At 66.2% G+C, this 13,558-nt stretch overlaps 1 protein-coding gene across 1 annotated transcript; it reads left to right on the top strand.

Annotated features, from left to right (window-relative positions):
- Positions 1-6,365: 6,365 nt before the first annotated feature.
- On the top strand, positions 6,366-10,836 carry EMIHUDRAFT_457171 (hypothetical protein; the record flags this gene model as incomplete). Its single annotated transcript, XM_005779823.1, has 9 exons — positions 6,366-6,623; positions 7,281-7,489; positions 7,666-7,918; positions 7,985-8,061; positions 8,397-8,544; positions 8,787-8,864; positions 8,934-9,452; positions 9,636-10,283; positions 10,450-10,836. 9 exons carry the CDS (start codon positions 6,366-6,368, stop codon positions 10,834-10,836), a joined length of 2,577 nt encoding a protein of 858 aa, XP_005779880.1.
- Between the last annotated feature and the right edge of the window lie 2,722 nt (positions 10,837-13,558).

Raw genomic sequence — 13,558 nt, 5'->3', positions numbered from 1 at the left:
ATGACCGAGTTGCCATTCTCCGTGATCGAGTACATTAGGTAAAAGCCCGAGGTGTTCACGTACTCGAAGCACGCGAACTTGGGCATTGTCCAGCGGAATGGCATGTACCAGAGCTTGGCCTGTGGTGTGGTGCCGTCACTGTTGATGACCTGGCCAACTCCAGTTCGTACAGAGGTCCCTGACGAGTTGTCGTAGATGCCCGACGCGGTGAAGTTCTCGCCGGGAGTGCAGGTGATGTTCTCGAATGGGTTGCCGTTGTTGGACACACCCGCTTTCCAGGCGGAGTTGAAAGTCTCCCGTTTGTTGTTCCGCTCGTAGTTGATTGTCTCATCCGGGAAGTCGGGGTTCTGGACGCTATTGCACCTTACCTCGACGCTATCGCGATTAGGGCCTCCGAGCAGAACCACTGCGGGCGACTCTCCGGGCTTGGCCAGCTGAGGGGGGGGGGGGGGGGGGGTGTTTTTTGTATTTGTTTTGGGGCCTGGGGGAATTTATTTGGTTTAGGGTTTTGGAATGTGGGGTGTTTGGGGTGTGTGGGGGGGAATGGGGCCCCCCCCGGGGTGGGGTGGGGTGGGGGGTGTCTTAATGGGGCGGAACGTTTAATGCCTTGGGTGCCCAACCTACAATGTGGGCCGGGGGGGGGGGGGGGGGGGGAAAATCCCCCCCCCCACAGGGGGGGCAAAAAAAAATTTTTTTTTCGGGGGAAGTTGCTAAAAGCCCCCCCCCCCTTTTTTTTAAGGGGCGCCCCCCAAAAACCCGGGGGTGGGGGGGGCCAAACCCAACAAAAAATCCGGGGGTCTCACAGTCAGACTCTTTGACCCCGCGAGAGAAAGCGCGCCCGTCTTGTCGGTCAGCATGAGGCCGAGATCGTCCACCTCAGAAATGCTGCCCGAATTGTCAGAGTGTGGCGGTACGGGTGATTGTGTGCCTCGCCGGTGCGGGAACATAATCCCGCCATGATGTGCCGTTGTAGTACTGGAAGTCGATGGCCCCCGACGTGTTGATCTGCGGATGCGGAGATCTGGGGTGAGTGGGGGAGCGAGGGGCAGCGCGTGGAAGCAGTGAGGTAGGGGCCGCGAGTGTAGGGTCGTGGCTGCGCATTTAGCGTCCGCGCCGGCAGTCTGCGCTGCCTGCAGCTCGCATGCTCTGGGGGGAGGGGGCGTGTACAGGGGCGCGGGGCTGCGGGCGGGAGCCGAGGCAGCGCACGTTCGAACAGAGGTTGAAGGGGAGGCTTGCAATCTGTTCAACCGAGTTGGCGCGGATCCCAGGGTCGCTGTGTGTGAAGTAGTCCGACACGTCGAACGCCGTGATCGTCTCGGCCATGAAGCCGTTGAAGCCGGTGTCGAAGTCGAAGAAGCAAAAGTCGAACTCCGGCGAGAGGGAGCGGGCGGCGTAGTCACCCAAAGAAATGTCGTAGGTTTTCTGGCCCTTCAAGGCCCCCTTCTCGAAGATGGTGGCACGGTTCGGGTCTGCGCAGATGGTCTGGTTCGCATTCGGGCTGTCGCACGGCACCTTCAGGACGAACTCGAACTCGAAGATGGTGGACGTATTGGCGGCGAGGTTGAGGGTGGCGAACTCGCCGAAGGGCTGGCCCTTCTGCCAAATGTCCTCGTCGACGGGGCGGTTCCTGCCATTCTGGGCCGAGTTCCACGGCCGGTACTCGGTGGCGTTTGTGATGACCAGGTCGAGGGTGACGTTGTCGGCCTCGGTGAAGCCCTCGGGTAGGAGGACTGTGCCGTTCTGGATGTACTGCGGGGGGTAGAGGGACGGGATTCGCGCGCGGGAGGGGGGGGGGGGGTTGTCGGCGGAGGAAGGGGGGAAGTCGTCACCTCGCCGATCCCCTCGTAGCGGAGCACCTTCTTCTTGGGATCCGTCTCGTTTCGCATCCTGTCTCCCTCCGAGTCAGGGTCGCACTCTGCGCGCGGGGGGTGACGGCCGGCGGCGTGAGGTGTTTGGGCACCGCTCGCCGCACGGGGCGCCGTGCAGGAGAGGGCAAGCTGGGAGAGGCGCACTGCAGTTGTTGAGATCGATGTAGAACTCCCAGAGTTTGTTGTTGCCATCAGTCTCGGAGTAGGGCCCCGTAATGCTCGAGGTCTCGGGCCAGCTGTACGGCGCCTCCGGGTACATGTCGCCGCAAACCGGGGTGCGGGCCACACTTTCGCCGCAAACCGTTTTGTAACCGGTGCTGTTCGTTTGCACGTCAATCATGCCGACGCCGCAACGATTTGCACTTTCGTCTCTGCCAAGAAACTGGTGGCGGGTAGCGGGAGGTCGGCAAGTGAGGCTGGTGGGGCAAGGTGTGTGGCGGATGGGGTGGAGGGGGGGGCTGGTGGGGCGGGGAGGCAGGTAGTGGGGCAAGGTGTGCGTGGCGGAGGCGGAGGTGCGGCGGAGGGCGCGGCGGCACCGTTGCACTCTGGCAGTTGTTGTCCCTTACGACGTCGCTTCCAGGGAAGCCCGCCAAGTTGTTGACGATAGCGGGGGCGTCGTTGAATGAGAGGTACAGACCGTCAGGCAGGCACCCCCGGGAATTTTCGTCTCGGCACGCCCTTCCGGTTAGATCTGACTGGCAGGCGCATGAAGGCGGCAGCGACGGCGGGAGCGGCGGCGGCGACGGCGTGGGAGACGGAGACGGAAACGCGGGCGGAGACGGAGGCAGCGGCGGCGGCGCCGGCGGTGACGGCGGTGAAGCAGGCGACAGGTCGGCCGCGAGCGCCCTTTTCACGGCGGCGGCAGCCCCCGCCTCCCCGGCCGCCTCCTCGGCCGCCCTGCCCTTCTCCAGCGCGTCAGCGGCAGCCTCTCCCGTCGGTTCAGCCGTTGCGATTCTGGCGACGAGGCGGCGCAGCTCGGCCGACTTGACGGGCCGCATCTCGGCCTCGGCCTTGCGCGTGCCCGCGGGAGATTGGTGGCCGAGGCCGATCAACAGCAGCGCCGCTGCAGCGAACAGCAGAGCGGCGGCGCGGAGGAATCTCGTGGCAATCATGTCTTGAGAGGCGACTGTCTTTGATGGAGATCTCGCCGTCGGTGTGGGAATTGCAGGTATTTCTTTTGTTTGAACCCAATGGTCCTCTGCGAGCGGTCCTTCGTTGCAGTCGCGCACACGCACACGCCATGCCGCACCGCGCGCCCGCCCGCCGCCCCGCCCAGGCGGGAAAGAGATGAGGAGATGGGACAGCAAAGGAGGAGCACAAGCACGTATGGGAGGGTTCAGTAATGCGCCACGCTGCCCGGCGTTTCTCACTTTCCGGGACAGCCCCGCCCTTTTGAGGCAGGAGAGTGACGGCTACCCCGTACGCGCCTGCGGCTCTACCCCAACGCCGACCGCCCATTCCCACCTCCTCGTATTTTCTTTGAGAGCGCCTTCGTTGTTAATAGTACAAACCCAATGGTCTCTTGCGAACGGTCCGTCGTTGCAGTCGCACACTCGTATTTTCTTTTGGCCCCCGCCCCCCCCGGGGGGGGGCTTTGGGGCCCCTCCGTGCCGGTTCTCCCCAACCAACCCCGCCGACAGCACGAGCTGCCGGCCATATTGAGCGGTTCGTCCGCGTCGCGCGCTGGTGTCCAGTGGACTTCCTTCCTGGTACCCGTGGTGGGGGGGGAGGGCGTGGCGGTGAGGGAGGAGACGGCGGGGGAGGCCACGAATTTTTGCCCGGCCGCGCGCAGCGCTAATCGGGCGCCCTTTGCTCCTCCGCGAGCTCTAAGGGGCGCAAAATATACGAATTAGATGCGGCGAAGATGCAGTCGAGCCTCGTTCGAATGGCGCGCAGCGCCGGCGCGCAGCGCCACGCCGCCAGGCGTCCGCCGGAGGCTCCCCGGCCGACACATCCCGGCAAGCTTGCCGCGCGCAGCGCCCCGCGCCGCAGGCCCGCCGGACTCCCCGTCCGACACACCCCGGCTGTTTCCGCGGGCGCCGGAGCGCCGGCGCGCAGCGCCACGCCGCTACGCGTCCGCCGGAGGCCCGCCGGAGGCTTTTTGCCTGGGGTGTCGACGGCCCCCCGGGGGCGACGGGGGTGCTCTTGGGGGGGGTCCCCCCAGTCAAGGGGGTCTGGGGCTGCAGCCCCAGGAGGTCCGCCGCAGGCGCCGATTTTTTGGGCTTTTTTGACTGATTTTCATGAGGTGTTGCTACTATTTTGGGACCAGTTGAAGCCTAAAAATGGCTACAAATACAGCCAAACCAGCTGCTAGTCGTGAGCTGCTACTGTGTGGCAGAGTCCAGAGAGGGCTTTCAGGAGCACTCTTCAGTTTGATCCAGCTCAACGTTGCGGAGTAGTAACACTGTTCCGTTACCGTGAGCGGCCGGCGGCCGGCGGCGGCCAGTGCGGCACGCGGAGCACTCTGTGAGCGGTGACGGGTGCGGACGAGCGAATGAGAGGTTTCTTTCAATGAGAGATAGGCAGCCCTAGTCTCTAATAACACATCTCCCACAGATAGCGACCTCTCATTCGCTCGTCCGCGCCCGTCACTGCTAGTCGGGGCACTCCCGGCGTGCGGCCCGGTCCCGGTCGTCTCTCCGGTTGCTCGTGTTCACACCGTCAGAACTCAGCTCCGCTAAGGATTCAGTGTCTGAGACTTGGTCATCTTACACAACTTTCGTAGTAGAGCACAATGGCACCCTTGCATCAAGTGCATCACTTCATTAACATACCGTAACATAGACCCCCGTTTTCGGCCGCCGCGGCCGGAGAGCACCCCCGTCGCCACCGGGGGCCCGTCGACACCCCACTTGCGGGACGCGATCGCGATGCTCTCCGGCTCGAGGACGCGCCCGACCGCTCCTCTGCCCGTACCGGGCCGCCGCTGGACCAGCACCGCGTGGTGGGCCCAGCACTCTCTCCGCGGCCGGCGTTCGCTGGCGATTGGCTCCGCTTACGGGCTCGTCACCTGCTCCGGCAGCGACTGCTCCCACGACCTGTATACGCACAACGGCGCGCTGCCGTTTGGGCCCGCGCTGGCCTCGTACGCCGACCTCATCCCGAATGCGAGCGCGCTGCTCAGCCGGCCGCTGGTGCTGAACGCAAACATCCTGCTCGAGAATACGCCGTCGAACCGCCTGCTGGTCTGGGACTGGCTGGGCATGGCAGTGGCTGAGCCCACCGCCTTCTGCTTTCCACATGTGCAGGACCAGGCTGCCTTCACTATTCTCGTGCTCAACCGTTCGCTGCCGCCTCAATGTCTGCCCTTACCTTGGCCTCAAGGGGAAGCAACGGTGCGTAACCCACACCAAAGACACCAACAACTTCCTGAGCTTGCTGGGGCGCGGCATGGTCGAGGTTGTGGAGAGCGACGAGCTGGACCGGCTTGCGGAGGGCTACGAGCGCGCGGCGAGACATTCGGACGACCAGATTGGCATCTACGCGCAGCAGCCATCCCGACCTGCACACGGACTTGGGCGCAAACGAGACATTGGCAACACGTCCCACCGCTAAAAGGAAAAGAATTTCGTACTAAAGAAATCGGATTTGGTTTTTCCGTGGAGGTCCCTTTCCCACTGTCTCTAGACTCTACAGCTCGCCGGAGCTCGCCGGAGGCAGTCCAGGCAGCGGAACTCGACCGTCCATGGGGAGCGCATGGTTCTTGCACTTGTGCAAGATTGGGCGTCTTCTGCCGCACACGGGTCAGCCTGCCAGCCACGTATCCACGCAAGCGTGGTCCGCGCGCATGGCATACAGGCGTTCCGCCAGACAGCGCAGAGGCTAGGCGACCGGGGAAGGACTAGCTCAAGGGCAACACAGCGTCACCAGCCGTTGGCGCGCAGAACGAGTCTGCGGTCCCCGGTTGGACGAGTGCGCATGTAGAGAGAGAGATTTTTGTGTTTGAGAGGCGGGGGGGCGGGAAGGACCCAGCTTCGGCGGCGGAAGACCACGGAGCAAAACAGGTTCTTCACACAAAAACACATTCCCGGGGGCGGTGTGAGTGAGTATTCTTCATACGAAACCACGACGACACACACCAGTCGACTCGCATCGGTTGCCTCCATGAACGGCGGAGCTATTCTCGCGCCCACACCACACCTGGCTCCAACGTGGACACGCCCATAGCTGGGGACACTACTAGGTCACGCATGGCATCACAGAAGTTTTATCTCTGGGCCCCGAAAGGCATCTCTAGCAGTGTCGTTACACATGCCCCCTCCCCTCCTGGGCGCATGCGCCTCACGTCTCGCCAGAGCATAAGCCCTTGGCGTGTGGCGAGACGAGTTTTTCGCCATCGCCGCGAGCAGCAAGCCGCCCGCCGCAAACAGCCGGAGGCCTCACACACACACACACCGGGGGCGGGGGCCAAAAGAAAATACGTCCTATTCACACCGAATGCCGCGAGATCTCGATGAAAGACAGTCGCCGCAAGAACGACCGCCTCAATGGCGACACATGATTGCCACGAGATTCCTCCGCGCCGCCGCTCTGCTGTTCGCTGCAGCGGCGCTGCTGTTGATCGGCCTCGGCCACCAATCTCCCGCGGGCACGCGCAAGGCCGAGGCCGAGATGCGGCCCGTCAAGTCGGCCGAGCTGCGCCGCCTCGTCGCCAGAATTGCAACGGCTGAACCGACGGGAGAGGCTGCCGCTGACGCGCTGGAGAAGGGCAGGGCGGCCGAGGAGGCGGCCGAGGAGGCGGGGGCTGCCGCCGCCGTGAAAAGGGCGCTCGAGGCCGACCTGTCGCCTGCTCCACCGCCGTCACCGCCGGCGCCGCCGCCGCTGCCTCCGTCTCCGCCCGCGTCTCCGCCTCGGCCTCCCACGCCGTCGCCGCCGCCGCTCCCGCCGTCGCTGCCGCCGACCAGGCTGCCTCCACTCGCGGCTCCGCCGCCGCCTCTCTTCGGCTTTCTGTCAAGCGCGGCCGATCGGACCAAGCCGACGCAGCCGATCAGTCTTGGCCCTCGCCGGCTGAATGAAGGCCCTCTCATCGCCGTCTTCATCGTCGCTGGCGTTGTCATTGTTCTGGCTTTCGTCGTCGCAATAGTGGTGATCGTGATTTGGGTGCGCTGCCCTTCCTGGCTACCGTGCTGCCCGCAGCCTTGCCCCGTGTGCCCCCCGCCGTGCCCCAAGCCGTGCCCCCCGCCGTGCCCCCCCGACCCGTGCCCCCCCGACCCGTGCCCCCCCGACCCGTGCATCCCCTGCCTGCCGGGCTGCCGGCCGGCCCTACGCCAAAAGCGACCCGTGTGCCCACCGCCGTGCCCCCCGCCGTGGGAAAGAGGTCTCGCCGTGCCCACCGCCGTGCCCCCCGCCGTGCCCCCCGCCGAGCCGGGTCCCTCCAATGCTGCACCCGCGCCGCCAGCGCCCCCCCCCAAGTCGCCGTTCTTCCCAACGAAGCATGCCAAAAAGTGGTACGAGCGAGAGCTGGGGGGGCCAGTGGTGCGCCAGAGTGCTCACGAGCTGACTTCAGCCGAGGAGGACCGCATCGTCAAGGCGTGGCTGCGCATGATGGAGAGCGAGGACGGCGTGCCGGGTAGCTCGCAATACTTTCGGCTCGCGCTCATCCACGGCGGGTCGCAAGCTCGGTGAGCGTTTTCTCACTCCCTCTCCACTATCGCCGCCACCGCCGCCGCCGCCGCCGCCGCCGCCCTCGCCGCCTCCACCCTCGCCATCACCGCCCACACCTCCTCCGCCAGCGCCTCCGCCTCCGCATGCCCTCCTCTGCTGTCGTGATGACACCACGCCGCCCCTCGCCTCGCAGCCAAACGTACCTCAGCCACATGAAGGACGGGAAGCACCCGCTTTGCGTCCATGGCGGCGAGTGCTTCCCGAACTGGCACCGCGTGTACATGCTCGACTTTGAGCAGACGCTGCGCTGCGCCGACATCGACCTCGGCGGCGACGGCAACATCGGCCTTCCCTACTGGGACTGGTCGATCAAGCCGGAGGGCAAGATGATGCTGCCCATGCTGGCGCAAAAGCTGATGGCACAGACGATTGGCTCGCAAGGGCAGGTCTGTCACATGGGTGGGAGCACACGTCGTGTGGAGAGGGCCGACCTCTCCCTCGCCTCCCCTCAGGGCCTCTTCCCGGACGACTTCCTCCCGCTCACCCGCGGGGGCCACCCGATCAAGGCGATCGAGCCCGACGGCACTCCGTTCTACAAAACCATGGCACGCCGCACCCCCCCCCCCCCCTCCCCTAACTTCGCCCCTCCAGTCTCGCCTCGCTCCACTGCGCAGGTCTGGACCCACGAGCTCGACCGCGAGCTCGAGTGGAACCTCGGCCACCGGGGCTACGACATTGCCGGCTCGCAGAGGAAGTACCTCCTTCAGCACCAGCACAGGAGAGCGCCAGCCTCTCGCCCTCGACGCCCCTCGCCTGACCAGAGGGAGTCAGGGACGGCGCACCACTCCTTAGGGCCTCAAGCCTCGCCCTCGATGCGCGCCCGCACGGGTCGGCGCACGTGGCTCTGGGGAGCCTCGGCCGCAGGAAGCCGGGCACAGAGATGATTGGCTTGATACCGACGGCCGCCTTCCACCCGATCTTCTGGCTGCACCACTGCAACGTCGACCGCGTGTACGAGTCCTTCCTCGCCATCCGCGGGCACACACGGAGGCACGCCCGCGCCGGCGCGCGAGTGCGTACTCATCCACGCCTGATGCAAACTCAGGCACGCGAGGATGCAAAAGGAGTTCCGCCGCAACGCGCGCCGCGCGGGCACCGCCGCCGCCTTCCCCCAGGGGCAGACACACGGGTGAGAGCCCACCCCCACCGCAGCTCGCCATCGCCCCCCCTAGCGCAAGGCCGTCCCCTTGCCTCACCCCGTCCCCGGCTCTACACAGGTACGAGCCGTTCTACTCCCACGCCCACTCGCGCGAGGTGATGCGCGGCAAGTGGACCGGCGACGACACCTTCAACACGGAGGCGATGGGCTACACCTACGCGTCCCTCGCCCAGGTCGGCGGCGGCCGGCGGCGGCGCGCGCGCGACCTGCCGGTGCTCGCCCACTTCAACGACGTGCCGAAGGTCAACGTGGACGGCTCCAAGGCGCTGTACGTGTACGTCTCCGACGCCGGCGACGGCGACGACGAGGGCGGCCTCCTCAGCTTCCTCCCCTTCGTCGGGAGCCCGAAGAAGGAGCAGCCGTCGTGGCAGCCGCCCCCCGACCTCGAGTCGGCGACGCCTGCCGACCTCAAGGCGCTGCCGGGCTTCGCCGGCGCCGCCCCACCTCCCCCCCCCCCCCAAACGGCCGCTGGGCCGCGCCACCTGAGGCCACGGCGCGTCCTGTGTGTAGGCATCACGTCGCTCTTTGTCCTCCCGACGGAGGGCACCGTCCGCTGCGACAACTGCGTGCTCAACTCGCCAACCTGCTCGGCGGAGGTGGACGTGACGGAGGCGCTCAAGGAGGCGTGCATCCCTCGCGCGCGCGCGGTGCTGCACGCGCTCGCCTTCGACATCGCCACGCAGACCGCCATGACGCTCGAGCAGGCGGGCGTGCCGCCGCCCGAGCTGAGCTCGCCGACGCTCTCCTTCGAGGTGTGGGACGTAGCGGCGCGACACTCAGAGTCATTCGCACTCTCGCTCGCCGCTCTCTCCCTCTTGCACCGGGCTCCGCTCTTTGGGGACGTGGAGTCAAGGACAGCCCACCCCTGCCCCTCACCAGCGTGCAGAGACGCCTTACCTCGCCTCGCCTCGCCGCGCCGCGCCTCTCAGGTGGACGTGTCGGAGGGCAGCGAGCCGGTGTCGATCGAGGGACTGAGCGACACGGCGATCGCCGAGTTGAGGAACGAGATCGAGATCCACAAGGAGGAGGTGGTGGCGCTGCAAATGCTCCTCAACGCCGTCTTCACGACCAGCCTCAAGGTCGACGGTGTCGTTGGCAAGGCGACGGCGGACGCTATCAAGGCGGCGCAGGCCGCCGCGGCGCTCCCGGAGGACGGCGTCGCCGGGCCAAAGACCAAGGCGGCGCTGCTGCTGGCGCGCGCCGCCCTCTCGGCGGCGCCGCAGGCGGACGAGCGCTACACGGAGGTGGTCCAGCGGCTCCTCGTTGCCGCCAAGGCGCAGCCCGTCAGGTGGACCCTGCGGCGCGACGACGAGCCGGGCGAGGGGCTGGACGAGTGGATGGACGCCGCGCAGGCCGAGCTCGAGCGCGCCTTTGGTGCGTGGAGCAAGGCCTGCCGCCCGTCCTCGTCTATTGACCCCGGAGCTGGCTCGTCGACCGACCCGTTACCGGCGCCCGCCCTGGAGTCCCTCCCGACCATCTCCTTCGAGTACACCGCGGAGGAGGCCGACGCGCACATCCTCCTCTCCTTCGCCGAGCTCGCCACCGCCCACGAGGCGCGCGACGGGCCGGGAGGCAAGCTCGCGCAGACGACGGTGCGCGCGGATCGCACGCGTCCACCTCCGCTAGATAGAGCAGGACGCGCCACTCGTTCACTCTCTCGATTGGCCCAAAGCTCCACTATCTAGATACTGCCCCTCCCGCCGCCTCTCGCCGCCTCCCCACTTGCGCCTCTCCCATGCCCGTCCCGCCCGCCCACAGGCGGCCTCGGAAGGCTCGTTCCCTCTGGTGCACATCGCCTTTGACGAGGCGGAGCGCTGGGAGCTGGCCGACCTCCCCCACCCGCAGCGCGCCGACGGCACGCTTGACGACGACTTCTTCTTCCAGCTCCTCCCGGTGGCGATCCGCGAGATTGGCGCGCGCCCCACACCCCCTCTCTCCAAGATGGAATCTTCTCCCCTGCTCCGCCCCTTCTCTATCCCTCGGGGACCACCCCTTTTTTCCTCCCTCGCAGGCCTCGCTCTCGGCCTCGGCCTCTCCCTCGCGGGCGGCGCGCTCGACACCATGTCGCCCTTCTACGCGGCGGGCAACACCACCGTCTCCGCGCGCGCTGGCGAGGAGCTGCAGCAGAAGCTCCGGGAGGCGTGAGACTATCCGCCTCCGCGGGAACGTCGGCCGGCGTGGCTGCGGCTGCACAGCTGCGACTGTGGCTGTGGCTGCGGCTGTGGCTGGGGCTACGGGTCGGGCGATGGCCATAGATCCACGCTCGCTCGGTGGCCTCGCTCGCTGGCAGATGCTGGCGGGTGCAGCTTCGCAGCCAGTAGAACTCCTGGGAGATGTGATGGGACCATTCATGCATGACGCTCGTAGCGCTAGTGCTGTGGCGATTATTCCTAATGATACCCAGACGCGGCAGATAGATCCTCGCCGGCGAACATTCTCGCTCCTGTGGGCAGTTCTCCGCATCCCGGGTAGAGCGAGCTCCCGAGGTGCTACCCGCTGCGCGCATTGGACTCCAAGTCGATATGAGCGCGCCGCGCGTAGCACGCGGCGCGCTCGCATCGATTCGCCACTTCCATCCAGCGTGACCGCCGTGAGGTGGTATGTAAATAGCTTCAAAGAAGGACCAAGCGCACCAGCGACACAAGGGACCGTTCTACTTTAATCAAAATCCGCCCACAGAGGCTGCCCGGCGGGCTGGGAATGGGGAATCGGATACGGACCCCGGGCTCCCGGTGGATGGCGGGGCGGCTCGGGCTGGGAGACGGGGAGCGGGGGTGTGGCGCCAGCTCCATGCCTTTGAAGTGGGCAAGGATCCCACGGCTCTGACTGTCAACACGGGGGGGCTGTGCCACGGCATGACTCCGGAGAGAGCGACGTGCCTAGCTGCGGTGTGGGCGAGTCGAACGTGGCTCGGGGCGCAGCGGTTGCCCGCCGCGGCTGTCCGGGTGTGCTCCGAGGCGGTCCGAGAACGGGGTCGTGGCCCGCTGCGGATCGTGGCACAGATCGTCCCAGAGCTGCGGGCGTGGCTGAGAGACGCGTTCGGATTGAGAGGCGAGGCGCTCACTTCGGCGCTCACCATGTCGACGCTCTTCGAGACCGCACCCAGAGTGGTGGGGGGGGCGTGGTCGGGGGGGGAGTGGGGGGTGGAGGTGGATGAAGTCGCCGCGGACAGATGGGAGTCGCAACCGTGGCCGCACAACGTCTTGGTCACGGTCAACGAACACGGGCGAGGAGCCCTCACCAGAGTGTACAAGAAGGCGGTGGCCACAGCGGAGGCGGGCGGACGGGTGGTGATGGTTGTTCAGGAAGCGCCGCAGGAGGGGGAGCAGAAGTCCCGTCGCGCCTATCAGAACCTGAGCAGTAACGGGGCGGCAGTGGACGAGGTGCTCTTCTTCCCGGCCGGGACAATCGCCTTTGGACACGCGGCGGGATGGACCAACGCTACGGAGTCGGCTTACGCGAACACCCACGCTTGGGCAGGGGGTGAAGAGGACCCCCTCCGCCCGCCGAGATGCCGCCAACCGGGAGTGCTCCGCCGCCACGCCCGACTAATGAACCCTCGGCATGTCAGAGTGCTCCTCTTCGCGCCAAGGAGGGACGACGTGGCCAGGACGGTGGACACCGAGGCGCTGAGGCGGCTTGCATTCGTGGCGGGCGGCACGGGGGGGCGGGGGTCCGGCGCACCGACGATGTGGGCCCCCACGTGGTATGGGGGCGGGGACCGGCGGACGCTGGCGTGGACTGCGCAGACGTGCTGCAAGGCGGTGGACTTCATGGCTCCATGGAGGGTGGTGCGCTGGCAGCCCGACTCCCTGTCATTCCTACCTTTGTCAGACAAGGCCGTGGGGGGCGGGGGCTCTCTCGGCTACGGACGGCCTACGGGACCGGCCCCAGCTTCTAGAGCCCGACCGACAAGCTTGCCGAGCCTGACCTCCCGAAGGCGATGCGTGAACCGCGAAGGAGCGGTGTCGGTGGGGTCCTCACCCCGGCGGCCCACGCACGCCGTCTGAGCCTAGCGCAGCGCGAACTCGCTCTGAGCCTAGCGCAGCGCGAGATTTGCGCTGGGGTCCCCTTCGGATGCATCGTGACATCTGACAACTGGATTTCCACTGGTTCGTCCTCCTTGGAGTCATCTTTGCGCAGCAATAAATAAATAAATACAACGTACACGCAGCAACCCGGCCGGTCAACACGCTAAATTTTTTTATTACGTTGATTGTAGATTAGGAATCCTACGTTGAATGAGGCGTCTTCTAGGCGCCTGCCCGTTCGTCGCGCAGATCCTTCCTCATGGCGACGCCCAGCAGCCGCACCGTTGAAGTCAACTTCAACGAGGCCGTGTGCGTCTACAAGGCCGACTCGCAGATCGAGGTGATCGTCGGCTACGAATCGAGGACCTTCGGCGACGGGGAGATACGTAGGCGCGAGTCTCTGACCAGATTGAAGACGACCGCGTACACCTACCTCCTCCGCACGAAGCCGAGCGGCGAGCGGGTCGTGCTCCAGGACCCAGCCAGCGCCTGGGTCCTCTCGAAAGGCGTCCGCCGCTATTGCTCCCGAGTACTTTCACCATTTTTTATTCTTATTGCTACAGGTTCTCTCCAATGGCGTCGACCCGTCCAATGGCGACACGGTCCCTTCTACACCGCACGACGCGCACGTCCTCGCTAACTTTCCCTCGAGGACTTTTTTCCCTCCCTGGTAGGTCGAGGTCAAGCCGGCGTATGTCCTCGCTGGCTCGGTGCCACACCCCCCACGCCTGCTCGCCCCACCCTCGTCCCACACCCCTCTTCGCCTCCCACTCGCCGCCTCCCCTCCTCTCCCTTCCTCCCACACACCCTCCTGACCCCCCCCCCCCCCCCCCAAA

Source organism: Emiliania huxleyi, assembly GCF_000372725.1.
Source record: "Emiliania huxleyi CCMP1516 unplaced genomic scaffold EMIHUscaffold_225, whole genome shotgun sequence".
Classification (NCBI taxonomy): domain Eukaryota; phylum Haptophyta; order Isochrysidales; family Noelaerhabdaceae; genus Emiliania; species Emiliania huxleyi.
The sequence above is the reverse complement of the archived record's forward strand: the minus strand, read 5'-3'. Positions and strand labels throughout refer to the sequence as shown.